Here is a 22,509-nt window from a genome sequence, read left to right as displayed (position 1 = left end):
GTAGCACATCTTCGTGATGTAGCAATTTTAATGGCCAGTAGTGTATTTGGTACTGGTCTCACAAACTTGAGCAAATTTTGGATTGGGCAACTGCACAGTTTCGAAGCAGTTTCCTTTCTAGGCTAACCGCATTATAATAGTATCCTGCCAATGAACCTGAGACAGTTATTTGCTTGACCTATGACTATGCGGCGACTATTTCTTAAGGGCTCCATGATTAATATATTCATAGTGGATCGACCACCAGCCCCTATAAGCTAATGATCAATGTATTTGGAATGGGTTGACAGTCGGACGGCGAACAGTCCGACGGTTTAAAGGCAGGCAGTGGAGGCGTGAGGAAGAGTGCGTGTATTTCGAGATGGATGGGGACAGTGCGTTGTGTTAGGGCTGCTTAGGATAGCGTCCGCAAGAAGCGAGGAAGGTATACGAGTAGAACTGCTGTGCGTGTGGTACTAGTATTTTTGTTTGGTTATGAATGAGAATGTTTCAAAGTGTGTCCTAGTGACCAACTGATATGTTAGTTTCCTGTTTAAAATGAATGGCCTAAATAGTGTAAACAATATTTTAACTACTGGCAGTTAAAAAACGTACTTTTCAGAAAAAGTTGGAACTAAAAAGGTCAGGACCGCCAAGACCCGATGTAAACATTGTACAGACTCAAAATGCGTGCAAAGGCAAAAACAGTTTTACCAGAAACCTACACTTTATCTGAACCTGCGGACTGGCTGGGCGGATGTGAAATAAGAAATGTTTTCTTCTGTTACATGCATCTGATAATGAATGCTGCGGAACGTGCTTGGACCACAGATGGGGTAACGGACATTCAACACTTAGCTGACAAAGTTAAAAACCATGAATTGAGTGAACTACACATAAACAATTGCATCGAGTTTGCTATGCTTGGCGAAGTCGATGTAATATGTCAACTGGATACAGATTACAGAACGGGGATTAAGAAGATTAATGAAGATGTTTCTAAGACTCGTTACTTCCTTAGCAAGTTTATCGACTGTGTAAAGTTCTGTCGAAGGGGACATGATGAAATGGATACTTTAGAGAATCCTGGTATTTTTCGAGGTTTTGTCAGTCTGATGGCAGAACCTGAGTCCACGTGAAGGAACATATTAAAAAAAAAAACAATAATAGTATATTTTTGGGGCTCCCAAAAATAAATCAGAACGATCTGCTGGACTCTATATGTTGTTTGCTGTCAATTGATTTCTCAAGTAATATCGCAAACGGATAACGTGGCAATTGAAGTTGAAACGACAGACTGTGCAATCTTGTGTCAACTCGTATTTATTGTTCAGTATGAATTGTAAGTGGAAGTATTTGAGAGATTCATAAATTTCATAACGGCCAAAGACCATACAGTTGCGGGAATAAATGGTGAAGACTTCATTGAACTTAAAAAGCTAAAGATCGGCTTCAGTTATTAGCGTCAGGCACAGTGGGGTGCGGGAAAGAGTGAAAGCAGTATATGAAAGAGCAAATTTTTTACAGTGTTACGCCCACCAACTCAGTCACATAGTAGCGCACAACACAACACAGCAATTTACAGAGATTCTCTATTTTGCTCTCAAAGTCAGTGAAAAGAACTGCCGTACTGCATAATGTTGTGAAGAAACGTATTCCAAGAAACGCTGACACAATACGGAATTTCAAAACGCGATATGTGAATACTGCACTTAGGTATAAGATAAAAACAGTTGACTGCCTTGGAATCTTTGAGGATGATTATAGCAAAGATTATCCAACAACCAGGAAAGCAACTGGACTTCGGAAACTTCCCAACAACGACCAAGATTTTCTCTCTCGGTTTGAGATTTTCAGTAAGGTCCTGCCTCACCGAAACGTTTTGTTTAATCAGCTGCAACGTAGAGATGTTGATAGTGTGAAAGCTTTTAAGAACGTCTCTGATTTCAAGTCAGGGATTCAACTGACGAGAAAGTCTCTTGATTTCTATTATCATTGGGCAAAGGGAATGGAAATGTAGAGATCGCCGGCCCAAAACGTTTCAGTTTTGTAGACTCACGTAAAACTGTTGCAAAGAAAGTGTGTGACCTTGTTATAGCTAACACTAAAGAGCTTTTCGCACTTAGCAATCACTTGTCAGCAGCTATATTTTTCCAGCCCAGTTTGTTTTCAAAACACTAGCCGTTATTCCCTGGCAAAGAATTTCAGACTATAGTTAAATTATTTGACTTGAATGAAAATGAATTGCGGCAGGAATTGATCGTCGTATTGAGTAGAAATGATTTACAAACTGCAAGTTGAGCTTTAGCATTTATGAATTGTACATAAGAGAATAATTTAGAAACTGTTTCACTGTAATCAGTGAAACTTCTTCGAATTATTTGTATAATACCAATGTCAACAGTGGAAAGCGAGAGGTGTTTCTCCACAATGAAAAGAATAGACTTTCAGTAGAAACGAAGTGAAAGAAGAGAGACTGAGTGTATTAGCTATGTGATCTAGAGAAAAAAAACACTTCTGAATGTGCATAATTTCAATGAGTTTGTAATTCACCACATTGCTGAAGGAAAGAAGATGAGAGTCGACTTCGTCTACAAACCTAATAATTTAGGTAAGAACGTCGTTTGAATTTTATTCCATAAACTACTGCCTTGCCTGCAGAAATTATTAAAAACCATATACTTTTGCACAGATTTTTATATTTTAATATCAACAAATTGTGCTAGGTGTAAAGGTTTACAGTAGGTCACTTGCTAATACACTGCTATATTTTCGCGTTCAAGAAATGTTCTGAAGAGGAAAATGTTCCACCCGTCCGTTTCAACAGACCTGCCTCCCCTCTTAGTTTACGGCACACAAGTTGCCACTGGACTAACGCTTCGTAATCGTTCTATTTCGGATCCCCACAAATTGTTACTCTCAGGTATTTATATGGGTTGAGTAAAAAAATTGTGACTCATTGATACTGTACACGTTAATTGCGTGAAGTGCACGACTTATAGCAAGTTGCCATCCTTCATACCACTATGGAACCTTAACAAGATCTGCAGAGCTTCGTGCTGTTTTATGTCAACATTTATTCATTATAGATAGCTGCAGCATAGTGTACATGACTTCCAGCGGAATGTGGGTAGGATGCTGCAGGGGGATATGAAATACTCCTATGGGAGTCAGAAATACAATCAATGTTTGAGTTATATCGAGTACCACTTTCATGAGCAACATAGATGAGTGACAAATTTAAAAAGATATTCCAAGAACAGCGACTTTTCCAGGGTGAATGCGGAAAGACAGGGGTGAAGAAAGACAATCTGAGGCCTTCTACGCTGTAGCCGAACTAAAACACAAGAGAGAACAACGGCTGGTGGCCTAAACCACCTGTCCTAGAGCAAAGACAAGACAGGATGAGCAAGGTGGCCCAAGCTACCTGCTCTTTCCCAGAGGCAAATTACAGGAGAACGACATTCTCAAGCATTTCTCTTTAGGGAGACCGTGGCGGTAGTCATACGACCTCCTGATTGGTTACTGTATGAATGCGAGGTTATTCTGTGTCTTCGTTACAGTCTCTATACTGCACTTGCACTTCAGTGGTCACAGAACAGAAAAATCTTAACAAGAAACGTACACTGCCTGACAAGGTGAAGCATCCAGAAGACATGGCCAGGTGCCAGTCTAAATTTCGTATATCACACGCCACCGGGACCACCAGAGTGCGTTAGTATTGTCTGTGTATAGTGTTGTTATTAGGCATGGTAGGGGTTATGAGGGCCGTGAACTGCACCGAATGTTGAATGATCACGGTGAAGAACACGGAGAAATTGTGTACTCGACTGAGACAGAGTTATCAGCACCTGCCAGAGTTTGAAAGAGGGCCTCATTGTGTTTCTCCATGTGTGCGGCTAGTCTAATTGCAAAATTTCTACATTTGTGGAGCACTCTGATGCCACAATGGCCCAGTCTGGGACTGCAAGCGAACATGAGGACAGGCATCAAGGTTCCAACCGACAGCCTGATTAGGGAAAGTAATTTCACGTAAATATACGGCTAACATAGTAATCTAACAAACAACAGATACTCCAGGTAGGAATATCAACAATGTAGAAAAAGACAGATTGCCACTTACGGTAAAGAAGACACGTTAAGTTGCAGACGGGCACAATTAAAAGTTTTCGGCCACAGCGTTCGTCAGCAAAAGTGAAACACATACCATTCATACACACAAGCGAGCACACCTCACGCACACATGACCGCCAACTCCAGCATCTCGGGCCGGAATGCCTGTCTGCAACTTAAAGTGTCTCCTTGAGGGTAAGTAGTAATCTGTCTTTTCTTAAATTGTTAAAGTAATCTAATAATTGTTTTAAACTTTACTTGAAATTGAAATTTGTTTTTTAAATCGGCCATGGAAACAACAGCACACTCATCTACTGGTAAAGTAGCTAACCATTCCGCAGCTCGTGGTCTAGTGGCTAGAGTAGCTGGCTTTGGATCGCGGGGTCACGGGTTCGATTCCCGTCCGGGTTGGGAATTTTCCCTGTCTGGGGAGTGGGTATTTGTGTTGTCCTCATCATATCATCATCATCATTCGTGAAAGTGGCTAGTTTGGGCTGTGTAAAGATTGGGTAGCAGATGACACAGTTGAGCGACCCACAAGCCAAACATCATCAAACAACACAGATAAAAGTTTTAAATGTATTGGTAACAAACTATCTCCCGCTAACCTACACTGCCTGTTTTAAAGTGTGGAAGATAATGGTCATTACGAAGTACTACTTAGTAAGAGAGAAGCACTGATATAATTGATATGAGGTGGCTGTAATATTTCACTATTGAAAAATAGTGATATTGAAACGGTTGCCAGTTCGTTATTTTAACCAAAATGAACACTATTGATTTTCATGGGAACCATGTAAGCTTTTGTGTTATACAGAGCATGTGGAATGTATGGGAACCCTGAATCTGTTACAGTTGTTTCCAGTTATGACGTTAACTGTACAAAGGTTTCTAGAATAACTTCTGAACTTTTCACTGTCAAGTTTACTAAACTACTAGCTCACCATAAGATGGGGGACCTAAGCAGCCTGTTCTGTTTATTGACTTCGTTTTGAGTTAACACTTTAACAAGGTACCGTAATTATGCACACGCAAACATAAATACATGAAAAAAGCATTATTACAAGCCTGTATACTAAATAAGAATTATGTGGGCTTTTGAACTGTTATGGCCTGTACTTGGTTTTTGTAATCAGATTCCTATTTTATTGCTTTTAGTATTGAGCAAATCTTTAATAAGATTTAAAAATGGTTATTGCAGTGAAGCCTTTTTCCTTGCACTCATTCTTTTGAAATACTTTAACTATTCACTTTAGTGACTACGTGGAACATTTCATACAGATCACTAAATACTTGAGAAAATTCTTACTCCACGAACGTTAATAAACGGAACAGTAATGATTCTGCCCCCTCCCCCCCCCCCCCCATGAACCATGGACCTTCCCATTGGTGGGGAGGCTTGTGTGCCTCAACGATACAGATAGCCGTACCGTAGGTGAACCACAACGGAGGGGTATCTGTTGAGAGGCCAGACAAACGTGTGGTTCCTGAAGAGGGACAGTAGCCTTTTCAGTAGTTGCAGGGGCAACAGTCTGGATGATTGACTGATCTGGCCATGTAACACTAAGCAAAATGGCCTTGCTGTTCTGGTACTGCGAACGGCTGAAAGTAAGGGGAAACTACAGCCGCAATTTTTCCCAGGGCATGCAGCTTTACTGTATGGTTAAATGATGATGGCGTCCTCTTGGGTAAAATATTCCGGAGGTAAAATAGTCCCCCATTCGGATCTACGGGTGGGGACTTCTCAGGAGGACGTTGTTATCAGGAGAAAGAAAACTGGCGTTCTACGGATCGGAGCGTGGAATATCAGGTCCCTTAATCGGGCAGGTAGGTTAGAAAATTCAAAAAGGGAAATGGATAGGTTACAGTTAGATGTAGTGGGAATTAGTGAAGTTCGGTGGCAGGAGCAACAAGACTTTTGGTCAGGTGAATACAGGGATATAAATACAAAATCAAATAGGGGTAATGCAGGAGTAGGTTTAATAATGAATAAAAAAATAGGAGTGCGGGTTAGCTACTACAAACAGCATAGTGAACGCATTATTGTGGCCAAGGTTGACACGAAGCCAACGCCTACTACAGTAGTACAAGTTTATATGCCAACTAGCTCTGCAGATGACGAACAAATTGATAAAATGTATGATGAGATAAAAGAAATTATTCAGGTAGTGAGGGATACGAAAATTAAATAGTCATGGGTGACTGGAATTCGAGAGTAGGAAAAGGGAGAGAAGGAAACATAGTAGGTGAATATGGATTGGGGCTAAGAAATGAAAAAGGAAGCCGCCTGGTAGAATTTTGCACAGAGCATAACTTAATCATAGCTAACACTTGGTTCAAGAATCATGAAAGACGGTTGTATACCCTGGAGATACTAAAAGGTATCAGATATATTGTATAATGGTAAGACAGAGATTTAGGAACCAGGTTTTAAATTGCAAGACATTTCCAGAGGCAGATGTGGACTCTGACCACAATCTATTGGTTATGAACCGTAGATTAAAACTGAAGAAACTGCAAAAAGGTGGGAATTTAAGGAGATGGGACCTGGATAAACTGAAAGAACCAGAGGTTGTACAGAGTTTCAGGGAGAGCATAAGGGAACAATTGACAGGAATGGGGGAAGGAAATACAGTAGAAGAAGAATGGGTAGCTTTGAGGGATAAAGTAGTGAAGGCAGCAGAGGATGAAGTAGGTAAAAAGACGAGGGCTAGTAGAAATCCTTGGGTAACAGAAGAAATTTTGAATTCAATTGATGAAAGGAGAAAATATAAAAATTCAGTAAATGAAGCAGGCAAAAAGAAATACAAATGTCTCAAAAATGATATCGACAGGAAGTGCAAAATGTCTAAGCAGGGATGGCTAGAGGACAAATGTAAGGATGTAGAGGCTTATCTTACTAGGGGTAAGATAGATACTGCATACAGGTAAATTAAAGAGACCTTTGGAGATAAGAGAACCAGTTGTATGAATTCAAGAGCTTTGATGGAAACCCAGTTCTAAGCAAAGAAGGGAAAGCAGAAAGGTGGAAGGAGTATATAGAGGGTCTATACAAGGGCAATGTACTGGAGGACAATATTATGGAAATGGAAGAGGATGTAGATGAAGACGAAATGGGAGATATGATACTGCGTGAAGAGTTTGACAGAGAACTGAAAGATCTGAGTCGAAAGAAGGCCCCGGGAGTAGACAACATTCCATTAGAACTACTGACGGCCTTGGGAGAGCCAGACATGACTCAACTCTACCATATAGTGAGCAAGATGTATGAGACAGGGGAAATACCCTCAGCCTTCAAGAAGAATATAATAATTCCAATCCCAAAGAAAGCAGGTGTTGACAGATCTGAAAATTACCGAACTATCAGTTCAATAAGTCACAGCTGCAAAATACTAACGCGAATTCTTTACAGACGAATGGAAAAACTGGTAGAAGCCGACCTCGGGGAAGATCAGTTTGGAGTCTGTTGAAATGTTGGACCACGTGAGGCAATACTCACGACTTATCTTAGATTAAGTTTAAGGGAAGGCAAACCTACGTTTCTAGCATTTGTAGACTTAGAGAAAGCCTTTGACAATGTTGACTGGAATACCATCTTTCAAATTCTAAAAGTGGCAGGGGTAAAATACAGGGAGCGAAAGGCTATTTACAATTTGTGCAGAAATCAGATGGCAATTATAAGAGTCGAGGTGTATGACAGAGAAGCAGTGGTTGCGAAGGGAGTGATGTTATTCAATCTGTATATTGAGCAAGCAATAAAGGAAACAAAAGAAAAGTTCGGAGTAGGTATTGAAATCTATGGAGAAAAATTTAAAAACTTTGAGGTTCGCGGAAGACGTAATTCCGTCAGAGACAGCAAAGGACTTGGAAGAGCAGTTGAACGGAATGGACAGTGTCTTGAAAGGTGGATATAAGATGAACATCAACAAAAGCAAAACGAGGATAATAGAATGTAGTCGAATTAAGTCGGGTGATGCTGAGGGAATAAGATTAGGAAATGAGACACTTAAAGTAGTAATGGAGTTTTGCTATTTGGGGAGCAGAATAACTCATGATGGTCGAGGTAGAGAGGATATAAAATGTAGACTGGTAATGGCAAGGAAAGCATCTCTGAAGAGAGAAATTGAACATCGAATATAGATTTAAGTGGAAGGAAGTCGTTTCTGGAAGTACTTGTATGGTGTGTAGCCATGTATGGAAGTGAAACGTGGACGATAAATAGTTTAGACAAGAACAGAATAGAAGCTTTCGAAATGTGGTGCTACAGAAGAATTCTGATGATTAGATGGGTAGATCACATAACTAATGAGGAGGTATTGAATAGAATTGGGGAGGAGAGGAGCTTGTGGCACAACTTGACTAGAAGAAGGGATCGGTTGGTAGGACATGTTCTGAGACATCGAGGGATCGCCAATTTAGTATTGGAGGGCAGCGTAGAGGGTAAAAATCGTAGAGGGAGACCAAGAGTTGAATACACTAAGAAGATTCAGAAGGATGTAGGCTGCAGTTGGTACTCGGAGATGAAGAAGCTTGCACAGGATAGAGTAGCATGGAGAGCTGCATCAAACCAGTCTCAGGACTGAAGACCACAACAACAACAATGATTCTGCAGTTCATTAGAATGGATAACACTCGGAATACTTGCGCACTAGGAATACGAACCTGTTCAGGTAAATGATTAATGAGAGATCGATGTTCTTGACACGAAATTATGAATGGTACAGTTATTATTTAAATATTCAACAAATTATTTGTCCATGCAATGGCTATTGTGAGCTTTTGCAGGCAACGAATAAGGATGTCGGGGTATGACCATGGCTCTTAATCTGAAATTCTCTATAAATTATGGCCTTGGCGCCGGAATTTCACGATTCGGTGCAAACCAATAAATACCATGACATAATAACCAATATCCATCCACGTCCAAGGCATAATTAATCTTCTCTAGCTACAGTTCCTGCATCATTAAGGACTCAGGCCATTATCTTGCTGGATGCTCGACACTGATTCTCTCTGCCACAAAGACCTCTTGCGCTGCTTTGCGCCAAACCATCTTTTACACTCCTGCTTAAAGCTTTCCATAGTGGAGATACTTACCTCCATCTTTTAAGTTTCATACAATCCTACGCTCCCTATGCGCGGAGCATTTATACATAAAAGACTCTAACACATATGCATTACGAAAGAATATAGTTTTAATTATACATTCACACATTAATTCCTGTAAAATAATTTTATGGAAATAAGAATAATTACTCCCAGAAGTGTTGAGCCAAAGAACATTATAACACAAATATTATAGTATTCGTAGGAAACATCAAATTTACATACAAGAGATGCAATGGATATTGTATGTAAGTGTTACTAACTACCCTGGAGAACCATCGTCAGCAAATATGACAGCAACCTGAGGAGGGCTAATATTTTTTTTCAATATTCTGGGGAGACACACGATTGTAGCTCCTGCCATTATGATGTGCGGAGCAATCGGATATGACTTCAGATCACGGCTGGTGGTGTGGGAGGACGTTACATCATGGGCATCCTGCGTCCTCTTGTATTACCTTTCATGTGATAAAATCGACGAGACATTCTGAAACAAGACAATTCTCGTCCACACGCGGCTTGTGCCTCTGTGAAATGTCATCCTGTCAGTTTGTTAGTTACATGATCCATGGATCATTTTGCACAATAGATCTTAGTGATGTGGAATGAGTTATTTTCCATTCATATAGCAAATTTGTACATATGTTTACATTCTGGACATTTCTAAGGCTTTTTTTACAAAAAGAAAAAAAGATATGCAGATTGAGTTAGTAATTCCTTGTAATTACTTCCTACCACCCTTTTATATATTTCAGTAATAGAAATTCTTCTGCAGAACAGGAGTTCTCAGTTCATTATCAAATTTTTCTTTTCTGTCTGTGAGACATTTCATATCACTGGATAAGTGATGAGAAATTTTTGTTGCAGCATTGTCCACCCCATTTTGTGCTAAAGACAGCCTTAATGTGGAGTGATGAATGTCATTTTTCCTTCTGGTACTGCATTTATGTACGTCACTGTTTCTTTTGAACGGCAGTGGACTACTTACAACGACCTTCACAGGTAGTGAAGTAGTAGTCAGAATGCCCAAGTCCTTAAACAGATGTCTACAAGATGATCATGAGTGAGCACCACATATTATTCATACAGCACGTTTTTATGTAGTGAAGACTTTATTTCTTTAATGATTCGTATAAAACATTATTCTATATAACATTATTGAATGAAAATATGCAAAATATGTCAGCTTACTGATTTGCCTCTTCCCAAGATTTGCAATTATTCTCAGTACAAATGTGGGTGAACTAAGTTCTTTTAGGAGTTAAAAATGTGTTTCTTCCAATTTGATTTCTCATCAGCATGGACTCCTACGAATTTTGAAGTTTTGACCCTATTTTCCCCACCTTGTGTTACACTTATCATTGGTATAGTACCTCTAGATGTGCAGAACTGAATTTGTTGTGTGTTTGTAGAATCGAGGGTGAAACCATTCGCAGTAAATCAGTCAATGATACATTTAAGAACTTTGTTTACCATTTCTTCCATTTATGCATGTATGCTTTGATTAATTACCCTATACGTGATTTCTCCCCCATCAGAATTATACCCCAGGACTAAGTACAATTTTCTGCATTTTATTGGTGAGTTATACCATTATCTATTGGCTGGCGATACCATTGGTTCCACAAAACATCAATTTGTCTATGAGTATATTGTGATTCACACAGTCAAAGGAATTAGAGAGATGGCAGAAAATACCAACTGGTGCCATGTTGTTATATAATGTTTGTAAAATCAGGTGAGTGAACATGTAAATGGCATTCTCAGTAGAGCAACCCTCCTGAAAAACAAACTGTGATTTGCTAATGATACTATTGTTGCTAAGGTGAGATACTATTCCACAATACATCACCTTCTCCAACATTTTCAAGTGTGAATTTAGCAGTGAAACGGGTCGGTAGTTACTGACATCTCTGTTATTACCTCTCTTAAAGAAGTGCTTGGTAGTTACTGAGATCTCTCCTATCATTTTTCTTAAAGAGATGTTTAACAACTGCATAATTGAGTCTCTTTGGAAAAACGCTTAGAGTTAGTGATACGTTATATATTTCTTATAAGACTTGGCTCATTATGTGGGAAAAAATCTTTAGTACTGTAGTGAAAACACCGTCAAAACCAGATGAGCTTTTATCTTTGAGAGGATGTGTAATTTTCTTAATTTTAGAAGTAGAAGTTGGTGATACATTCAAATGACTGAATTTTATGAAAGTTACATTTTCAACATACTGCTGTGATTTTGCTCTTGAACTGCTTGTCCCTATGTTATTACTATATTTAAGAAATGATTATTAAATACATTTGTTATCTGTGATTCATCATTTGAAGTCCCTTCATTTAGTTCAGTAATGATGTTATCCTATTATACAGCTGGTTGTCCTGTCTGTTGTTTCACTACAGTCTGCATTGCCTTAAGTCTATTGTCTAAGTGCTAATTTTTGAGATTATGTGCATGTTCCTTGATTTTTAATAACCTGATGATATTATTTGATAATACAATACTGAGGAACTCCCAAGGCCAGCAAGGTTTTCAGATCTGCCACAGAGAGAATATCTGTGGTACCAGCTCGGACATCCGCTGCATTCCAGTGGCAGTATCCATGATATCAAGGAGCAGTTACCAACAGTTATAGCCAGATTGCCGCACACTACTTTATGACGCCCTTCAAATCAGTGCATGCATCCTGGCCAGCGGGCTGCTATGTTATACTGAGAAGTGGGCTCATACACTAAGTTCTTTGTAAATTTGAATCTGTATTGTAATACCTGTAATAACATCACATACTCACTCAACAGGTACAGGAGGAAACCTTAATGATTGCTGCAGTGGGACATACCCTCTGCCATGTACTTCACGGTGCTTTCCGGAGTATAGATTATGATGTTGATTTAGATTTAAGTGCTACAAACGTCGTTGCCACTGGTAGTAATGCATGCGATTCTGTGCTAGGAAAATACTTTTCAGTCGCAATTTGAACTAATGTAAAGATGATGTGGAAACCACAACTCAGAAAAAAATCCTGAATATGTTCCAGAACGCAAGTGGCTCCGCTAATGTTATTGTTAAGCCTAAAAATGTGAAAAATTATTTAAATAAGTAAGCAATGTTAAGTGTTGCCAACAGTTAAAGTAAGCTCCCCACCAGTTTCAAGTGCAAAAACCACCAGAAAACCATTAACAAAATGCTCCTACAATCATTATCGCTAAAATTTCCACTAAATTTTTTATTATTATGAAAGAAAAGACAAGTACATTAGTAATTAGTTTCCTTTATTATTAAGTAGTAAAATATTCACAATCATTAAATGAACATACAATAAATAAATTAGCAAGTCAAGGTCAGGAACATTCAAAAAGTTCTATAACAACAACAACTGATTATATAAACGAATTCGTCTTCTTCACATGAATCATTTTTGTCTGCATCATCATCATCATCATCGATTTCAGATTGGTATGATTCTTTGGTACCGATTTGTTTTACAACATATAATGGAATTTCATATTCTTTGCAGCATTTTCCTTCCATTCTCAACTCACAGCATATTCTTAATATAGCAGTTAAAGATTTAACCTCATTCTATTCCTCTGTTTGGTTTTTATTAATTTATACTGCTAAATAATCTCTCAACTCTGGCATTGGATTGAGGCAGTATTAAGAGAATAATCGCACAAGTCGCTAATTCCTCAAATCTGGATTCCCCCTGAGCATGCTTGAAATGCAATAGTTTATTCCAAAATGTTTTGTATCTTTGGTCTTGTTCCAGTTCAACAAATGAATTTGTTGCCATTGATCATCCGCTCTTGCTATAAATTCTACACTTTTATTGAACTGATCCATTATATCAATTAGATTTTCTTTGTTGTGATTAAGTGCTTGTTCGACACATATTCTGTAAGTTTTTTGATAAACGTCAAATTTTCAAGTAACCTGTTTTTTATTTCTTCATTCAGACTTAATATAAATGTTATGCACCGATTACGCAACATTTCTTCGTCTTCCCATGGTAATCCTTTTCCTCTCATTTCAAGCAATTGCTTTTAAAAGCGGCATCCCAGATAACATATTCGATCGAAGAAATCACGAATATTTTGAGTAAAAATATTAACTTCATTTGCAGGTAACGCAACTTTGTTGACAAGACTATCTATCAGGTCGGTCAAAGAGTTTGGTGTGATCTACATCTTTCGACTTGAACATTTTATTGACTCTGTTTATTTCATTAACATTGGATATCAAAATGAAATATATGCATAATTAATCTAGTTCGCATACATAGCGTGCAATAACTCTGCCACATGAAACCTTTCGAGCACTTTACCTACAGAAAAACCTGCTTTTAGCTCTGAGCATTGCTTGTACATTCTTCACACCACAGATTCTATTGATAACCACCTTTTCTGGCACGCTCGAACTATTTTTAACGGTTTCTGTCCATCGTTGATGGTTTTGTATAGCTCCTTATAAAGAGATTGTCTGGAAGTGGAGAGACTAAACCAATCATACACTCCTGGAAATGGAAAAAAGAACACATTGACACCGGTGTGTCAGACCCACCATACTTGCTCCGGACACTGCGAGAGGGCTGTACGAGCAATGATCACACGCACGGCACAGCGGACACACCAGGAACCGCGGTGTTGGCCGTCGAATGGCGCTAGCTGCGCAGCATTTGTGCACCGCCGCCGTCAGTGTCAGCCAGTTTGCCGTGGCATACGGAGCTCCATCGCAGTCTTTAACACTGGTAGCATGCCGCGACAGCGTGGACGTGAACCGTATGTGCAGTTGACGGACTTTGAGCGAGGGCATATAGTGGGCATGCGGGAGGCCGGGTGGACGTATCGCCGAATTGCTCAACACGTGGGGCGTGAGGTCTCCACAGTACATCGATGTTGTCGCCAGTGGTCGGCGGAAGGTGCACGTGCCCGTCGACCTGGGAACCTGGGACCGGACCGCAGCGACGCACGGATGCACGCCAAGACCGTAGGGTCCTACGCAGTGCCGTAGGGGACCGCACCGCCACTTCCCAGCAAATTAGGGACACTGTTGCTCCTGGGGTATCGGCGAGGACCATTCGCAACCGTCTCCATGAAGCTGGGCTACGGTCCCGCACACCGTTAGGCCGTCTTCCGCTCACGCCCCAACATCGTGCAGCCCGCCTCCAGTGGTGTCGCGACAGGCGTGAATGGAGGGACGAATGGAGACGTGTCGTCTTCAGCGATGAGAGTCGCTTCTGCCTTGGTGCCAATGATGGTCGTATGCGTGTTTGGCGCCGTGCAGGTGAGCGCCACAATCAGGACTGCATACGACCGAGGCACACAGGGCCAACACCCGGCATCATGGTGTGGGGAGCGATCTCCTACACTGGCCGTACACCACTGGTGATCGTCGAGGGGACACTGAATAGTGCACGGTACATCCAAACCGTCATCGAACCCATCGTTCTACCATTCCTAGACCGGCAAGGGAACTTGCTGTTCCAACAGGACAATGCACGTCCGCATGTATCCCGTGCCACCCAACGTGCTCTAGAAGGTGTAAGTCAACTACCCTGGCCAGCAAGATCTCCGGATCTGTCCCCCATTGAGCATGTTTGGGACTGGATGAAGCGTCGTCTCACGCGGTCTGCACGTCCAGCACGAACGCTGGTCCAACTGAGGCGCCAGGTGGAAATGGCATGGCAAGCCGTTCCACAGGACTACATCCAGCATCTCTACGATCGTCTCCATGGGAGAATAGCAGCCTGCATTGCTGCGAAAGGTGGATATACACTGTACTAGTGCCGACATTGTGCATGCTCTGTTGCCTGTGTCTATGTGCCTGTGGTTCTGTCAGTGTGATCATGTGATGTATCTGACCCCAGGAATGTGTCAATAAAGTTTCCCCTTCCTGGGACAATGAATTCACGGTGTTCTTATTTCAATTTCCAGGAGTGTATGTCTCTTTAATTAAAAACTCCAAATTACTCGGTAAAAATTCTTCTGCAGCAGCTGAACCAGCCAGTTGCAAAGAATGGCACAAGCAACATACTAAAATCAGGTGTGGTACCTCTTCTTTCAATTTCGTAAATACTCCACTATTTATTCCAACCACGACAGAGGCATTATGTATACCAGTGCTCATTAAATTTTCAAGTTGCAAATTGAATCTTTGAAGTGTCTTCTTTATAGCAGAGACTATAGCTTCAGTATTACACTCGTGCAGTTCAGCACAGTAAAGGTATGTAGATATTTTTTTTGGTGTAATTTGTTGTAATAAACTATAATCAATCCCAAGTATTTACGTCCAGCAATATCAGTGGATTCATCAATTAATAAGCTAAATGGTTGATCTTTGCAATCTTGTTTTAGAACATCAGTGAAATGCGGTGCTAACACGCTTTTTATAAGTGAAGTGCACTTATTTTGGTGCAGCTGAACTTTTTGAATATCTTTGTCATGACTGTCTTAATATCTCTCCCAAATGGTCGACTTCACATTACTAATAAGCATGGTTGTGAATAATGCAAGTCTTGCTTCTTTCTGTTTTCATTCCCAATGGGCTGTGATATAAAAACAATTTTAGGCTGCATAGTTACAATGTCCAACAATTTACTTAGCCAAATAGTGGTTGAAGATGTAAAACCGAGCAATGAATGACAACCAGTTTTAAAAAAAGGTTGCTTACCTTTTTATTTTGTACATACTTCTGTGACATCCCATGAGAGGATCTTCATAGTGACTCCTTAAAACTGTACACAAAATTTGCACTTCACTACCTGCCCATACTACTTTCAATAATTTGAAGACAATCTTGGGGGTCTTGAAGCCAAGAATCCTGAAACTTATGCATATATTGTAGTTTCTGTATAGTTGTACACGTATGTAGTCGTGAAATAATACCACACACTGAGAATCACGATTGTATATTGCACACCACGAACGACGACAGTAGAGTTACGTTTTCTTCGCATCTGATGTGTGCACCCTGCATGAGCCAACAAGCGCTCAGTGGCTATTCGCAGCTCGTGAAATGAACTATAGCTAGGTGCTACTAAATGATGTCCATTCTGCAGGGAATCCTGCATGTAGTCTGTCGAGTGTGATGGTTTGTTTGATGTCACATTGTAATGAATGATTGTGGTCTTCACAGTAGAAGTTAAATACTCCTGAAATCAAATGAAGTAGAAATAACATATTTCGAAACATATAAATAGCTTAGTGGCCGAGAGATCGCATTTTCAGTATCTGTAACTGAATTCTATTAAATTACTATAAAATCCACCAGTGTCTAGAAGCTATATGTCGCCACTAAAGGGGGGTAGAAACCACCAGTTTTAGTGGAAAATCCTCTGAGTTGGCAACACTATGTTAAATGATGTCCCTTACCAGAGTTTGCGTTAGTTTACATGACAGAGTGAAGATAGAAATATTTACGGCCATCTTGATCACTGTTGAGTAAGATGTTTGCTAAAATGAATTTTTATGTTGTATTGAATCAAAGATTAATTTTTGAACCTGTTATATTTTGTTATTGCAAACTGTAAAAAACTCAAATAACTAGGACCTTTTAAATTGGTTTTCCTTAGAGATTTCGCTATAATGTTTCGTTAATTTATCCAGCAAGTAAAGAATGGTAAGTCAATGCTAACTCCCATTAAGTGCACTCAGTTTGCAAGTAAACAACGTTAAGTACCCACTGACGAATATTTAAGAATAAAATGTCACGTAAAATTTACCATTTTAAAAATATGCTGTTACTCTAAACGAATTTGAAAACTTTTACCTGAATAAAAACTCACATTGCATGTACTTGAAATATTTTAATTATGAGGTATTATTGAAACATTACTGTACAATTTCTGAAAACAACCAACTCATCCTTCATCGTTAGCAGCCAAAGACATCAGTTAAGGAGACACAGGAACTACTCACCAAATCAAGAAATCAGTAATTTGCTTGAGATTGGCCGCAGTATATATGTAGATGTAAATGTAGAAATGGCCAGCTTATATATATCTGTAATTATGTTTAAACTCTAACTTGTGGTACTTCACCAACAGCCCTCTTGCACAGTGGCTGAAAATATATATAGATATAGAAGTGAAACAAAGAAGAGATTATCTTTAAATACTTTTACACAGATAGCGTGTATCCTGTGCACTCACATATACAAGGTTATGTCATATTCTTTATTGTATACAGATCCAATTACATAATTATTATTTCAGTTGGTTCTGAAAGGTTTGTTAATTCAGTCACTAATTCCACTTCCATTCATTCTATTTCCAGATGCGCACAAAAAATTGTCACTCAGTTGGAGACTACACCTGTGAATAGAACCTCAAAGTCTAGTTATTTCCGTTCACCTCTGAAACCTGCAAATAAGGAGGACAAAAGGAGAAGTGAAAAGTGGAAAGATGAAAGGAAAAAAGAAGACCGAAAAGACAATGAAGAAAATTTGGAAAACAAGAAGAAGGAAGAAAAGATGAATAAGAAGGCAGAGAAGAAAGAAGCAAAGCTGGAGAAGAAAGCAGATAAGAAAGAGGAGAAAAAAGAAGCTAAAGCTGAGAAGAAGGAAAAGACAGAAAAGAAAGAAAATAAAAAGGAAGCTAAGGCTGAAGCAAAGGAAAGCAAGAAGGCAGCAAAGGCAGAAAAGAAGAAAGAAAAATCCAAGGCAGAGAAAAAAGAAAAAGATTAGTTACAAAATAGATTAAAGAAAGACTTTTGAATTTTAGAGATAGATATTCGAGTGAGTAATTTACTTGTATATGAATTTTTACATCTAGTTTTATTTTTAATGACTAATGCTCATATGTATTGAAAAACCTCCTTATCAGTCTAAATCCCATAGACGAAACAGCATCAGGAAAGATTTACTTCAATATAAGGTCATTTTATAATAGTCAGGAAACAATTTTATCAGAAGTTTTGCACAAGTGAAGACTAAAATTTCAATAATTAGTGTTTAAAAATTGATTTCTCCCATTTATAACAGAAATTAGAAATTTTTTGATTTATATTGTCCCTGAAATCATATAACTGTGCCGTTCAGTCATCTATAAGATGTTATTTATCAAGTATTTTACTTCCCATAGTCTTTTTTATGTGATTCACAAGTTAAAAACGGAGCCAACTAAGGAATACAAGAACAATTTTGCTGCAGAAGAAAAAATGATTATGATGCATATCATTACGTCTCTCTTTCTACTGAATGTAGGTACATACTAGAAATGTTTAGGTATTATTCGTTGTTAATGTAACACATAATGTAAAGTAAATTGGATTCAGATTTATAACAGTTGAATGCAGATATTCTAAAATGAAAGTGACGGCCTCTTCATATAAAGAAAGTGAGATACGTTACAGAAGTAGAAAACAATTAAACAAGGAAAACAACAGAGAAACAACAGTTTTTTGTAGAAAGCTCTAAGACATCTAAGTTAGAGAAATGGTAATGAGAGAGCGAGTGAGAAAGAGAGAAAGAGAGAGAGAGAGAGAGAGTGTAGATACGTATGTGTGTGTGTGTGTGTGTGTGTGTGTGTGTGTGTGTGTGTGTGTGGGTGGGTGGGTGGGTGTGTGTGTCTGTGTCTGTGTCTGTGTCTGTGTGTGTGTCTGTGTCTGTGTGCATGTGTGTGTGTGTGTGTGTGTGTGTTTGAGAGAGTGTGTTTTTCTCTCTATATGACTATAGGGATTCATTCGCAATTTATAGCTTTGCAATCAACCTCTTTTTATCCTGTGAGACATATGGTTACCATGATAGACCCCAAACTAATATATATGTGGTGTTGTTTATATCCATCTTTAGTACTGGATTTTGAATGAAGAACATATCTGTTATGATGCTGGAAGCAGTTATTTGTGAACTTATGATGCTACAGTTGTGTTAATATACAGTGTAATTATAGTACCTGGCCTACTAAATGATGTAAACTATGGGAAGGAAAGTTGCAAATACTTTAGGCATTGTTCTTAATTAATGTTTTATTATTTTTATTTTTGTGTATTCCTTGTACAGATGAAGTTGTGTGATTTTTTCCTATTTCCAAACTTTTCTAAAATCTTCCATCACAAGGCAGTAGCGCTTTCATCCTCAGTAATTGCACAAGCAATTGTAATACTGTTTTCACTGTTTCGTTTATTCTCTCTCATTTTACTTTCTCATGATGTATCAAGTGTTATCTTCGAAATTAAGATTCTTTCATCTGCCAGCATATTTCTTCAGCTGATTTCTTCTTAATATTTCGAAACTGGACACAAAAATTCAAGTTACAATCAACACAATATTAGATATGTGGAAGGGCTGCATCTGCATATTTAATTCATTTGGTGCTTACACCATATTCAGTTGTCTAGCAGCATTTACATTCAATCATTTCACTTTTCTCCCCTCTAACTCCAGTTTCTCTTCCATCTGTATAAGCAACTATCTGCATCATGTGCTGAAACGTCTTTTTCTCGTTTTCACTCTATAATAGAGGATTCTAATTATGTCTGCTTAATTTATACCTCCATTTTTTTCCTTAGCTTATTACTTCTGTTCATCCTCCAATAGTTCCTTTGCTTAATTATCTTCATCTTAAATTGTACATTTCTGTAGCTATTTATTTTTCAGAAGTTTTATGTTCACCCTCTTTCATCAGATAATAAGTTAAAACAAAATGTGATGTGTCAGGTATTCAGTTTATCTACATGTGTTGCTTTCTTTTTCTACACGTGTATTTGTATCCTGCTGGCCACTTTATGGTGTGTGGTGGAGGTTACTACAGGTAGCTCTGCTATGTCTCACTCCTCCTTTTCCAGTCAGAAATTATTATTGCAATGGTTGTCATCCTGTAGATCGATATCTATATCCCAGTTTGTAGGTAATGTTTCTTCCTATTTACTAAATTACCATGAGATATCTGTTCATCATCGTCAACCTTCTCTTCCTCTCATCAGTCTCACTTAGTTTTCATATATCTATGGAACCAGCGATTTTAAAATTGAGCTGTTAACCACTTTAACTTATATTGGATGTAACAATACTGCATCATAACGGTATCATATATGGAAAAACGTGTTCCTATAGTTCATCAGAAAATTTCTTTTGTTAACAGTCGATGCCATTTGTCAAGTAAATCTGAATAATTACGAATAAAATAACTGACAAAGCAGGTAAATTCTCTCAGTAAATATTTCAGTCATTTCTTAATAAGTAAATACGATTTTTTATGTTTAGGTGGAATTTGTGATAGTAAAATGAACTATGGGATGTTTTGACAATGGATAAAAGAGAGTGAAATAATATTATTCTTCATGAGTATAATGTCATCCATACTGAGCTAATCATCACATATGTTCCTGAAGTAACATTCATGTGCAGTGTGGATGACATCATCATTATCATCAATAGTAGCAAGTACTACATGTAAAGTACTTAGCTACAATGAAGTGTTGTTTCGTCTATGGGACTTCACACATTTTGTTTCAGTTCTTTAACAGAAATATCAACCTACACTACAAACGTTTTGACACACAGGTGATCCACTTCAGACACACTAGTGGTTTGCACGCCTTCTGCAGTTCTGTGTCAGCACCAATAAAAGAGATAACTTAAAATTTTGTATGACAGGTTATTACATGTCAAATATGTTTCATGATATTGCCTTTTTTAGTCTTATATGATTTTCTGACCTGTTTGCTTCATTTTTTAAGTATCACAGGTACTATGGTGTTCACAGCAGAAATAAATAAATTATACTTAATATTTCTGCAATCCATAGAACTGTAAAGTTTGTGTGCCTGGAATGGATTAATAAGTGGAAAGCATGTGACATAAGTGTCTCATTTATTTGTTATTGTTGTATTTCGATTAAAAGAATTAGTTGAAGCTGTACTATAACTTAAATAGTTTTTATAGAGGAGATTTCCTTAAAATAACGAAAAGAACAGTATTTCTCTGACACACTGAAAAATGTTTCCAGATATCCAGTGTTGGTGCTTCAAGCAAAGGGTATCTAAAACTGTGATATTGAAATACAATAAGCAAGCTTGTCTCCTGTAGTACAGGTGGAAACCACTTTATGTTTAATGATTAAAACTTAATAATGCAGTAATCACTCTATACAGTCATGAGTAATTGGTAGAGTAATTAATTTGCAGGAAAGATAAGGCTTAAAAAAAGAAAGCTATTTTTGAAAAGAAGGCTTATTTTAATAGCCAGCGTTTTTTTAAATAATAGCTCCCTGTAGAAAATTTTAATGTATTTTTACAATCATGATTTGTGTATTATTTCCATATGAAATGCACGTTATCATAGTGTTTCAAAGTCATGACCAAATGCTGTCTGCATTGATTTATTGATAACTAAAGACATTTATTCTGAGAATAGGCCTACTCAATTTCACTGTGCGTTGTCCACATTTCATCTACACAACAAGAATTCTGTGGCTCATCAACTAAACTGCTTCAAATTCTAATGTTGAAACTCCAGCAAAGCCTACCCATGAATTCTCAGCTCACTTCACCAATTAATGTCAGCTACTCATGATTACCATTATTCCAATTTTCGATAAACAAACCAACTTGTGTTTAAAATGCTACAATGTGGAGATCTTGTTAGATAAATAAGAAATCACTCATATTTTGACACTGATGTATGAGAGCCATCTGAAGAATGTACCATGCTTCTTACCTGCAAGAGTTACGAAGTTTTACTGAAACTCTTGATTTCGCAAACTTAAAAAAGGTGTTGTAGTACAAAGAAAGTTTTAGAAATGTTAGTGAAATGAGATAATGCTGTAACATGTTATTTGTAAGTAAAATATAATGTGCTATTTGGTATTATGTGAATAGTGGTAATAAGTATTCCATGTATCAAACCTATATCTGTGATTTGAAGAGGAAAAAGAACCAAACATACGAAACAGGTCTGTGCATTGATGAAGGTTTACTATAGTTGCTGACACGAAAATAGGCGGGTGAAGGTCATTCCATCTCTGTACAGTCTGGTAGGGGTTCATAAAATTTTCAGGTTCCCATCTAATAACACTAACAAAGATATGGAAAACAACTTGATAAAATGCTCCAATTGATGTACTTATAAACGACGAAACTTACTTGGTTATTCCAACAAACAATAAAAACTATCTCACGTTACAATTCTGATAAAACATTACTTTTTACTTCAACCAGGAAAAACATCATAATGCCTCGTGAAATCAAGTTGAAAAAATTAAGAATCTTACTGAAGGTTGCTTTTTACCGACAGTAGTTAAGAAATATACAAAAGATATAAAATATGTCGTAAAAACATAATATAAAGTTTTTGTCATATGTTGGTTAAATTGTCGC

The 22,509-nt window shown here is 38.1% G+C and overlaps 1 protein-coding gene across 1 annotated transcript in view; it reads left to right on the top strand.

Annotated features, from left to right (window-relative positions):
* The window catches only part of LOC126234356 (nucleolar protein 58), a 41,065-nt gene extending 22,951 nt beyond the window's left edge, over positions 1–18,114 (top strand). Inside the window, exon 5 of the mRNA XM_049943042.1 lies at positions 17,467–18,114. Coding sequence (XP_049798999.1) covers positions 17,467–17,875 — 409 coding nt within the window. The 3' untranslated portion in view covers positions 17,876–18,114. The remainder of the gene's footprint in view (positions 1–17,466) is intronic.
* The last annotated feature ends 4,395 nt before the right edge of the window (positions 18,115–22,509 follow it).

The sequence above is a fragment of the Schistocerca nitens genome, chromosome 2 (genome assembly GCF_023898315.1).
Source record: "Schistocerca nitens isolate TAMUIC-IGC-003100 chromosome 2, iqSchNite1.1, whole genome shotgun sequence".
Taxonomy (NCBI): Eukaryota; Metazoa; Arthropoda; class Insecta; order Orthoptera; family Acrididae; genus Schistocerca; species Schistocerca nitens.
Note: the sequence above shows the minus strand (reverse complement) of the source record. Positions and strands in the feature narration are given on the sequence as shown.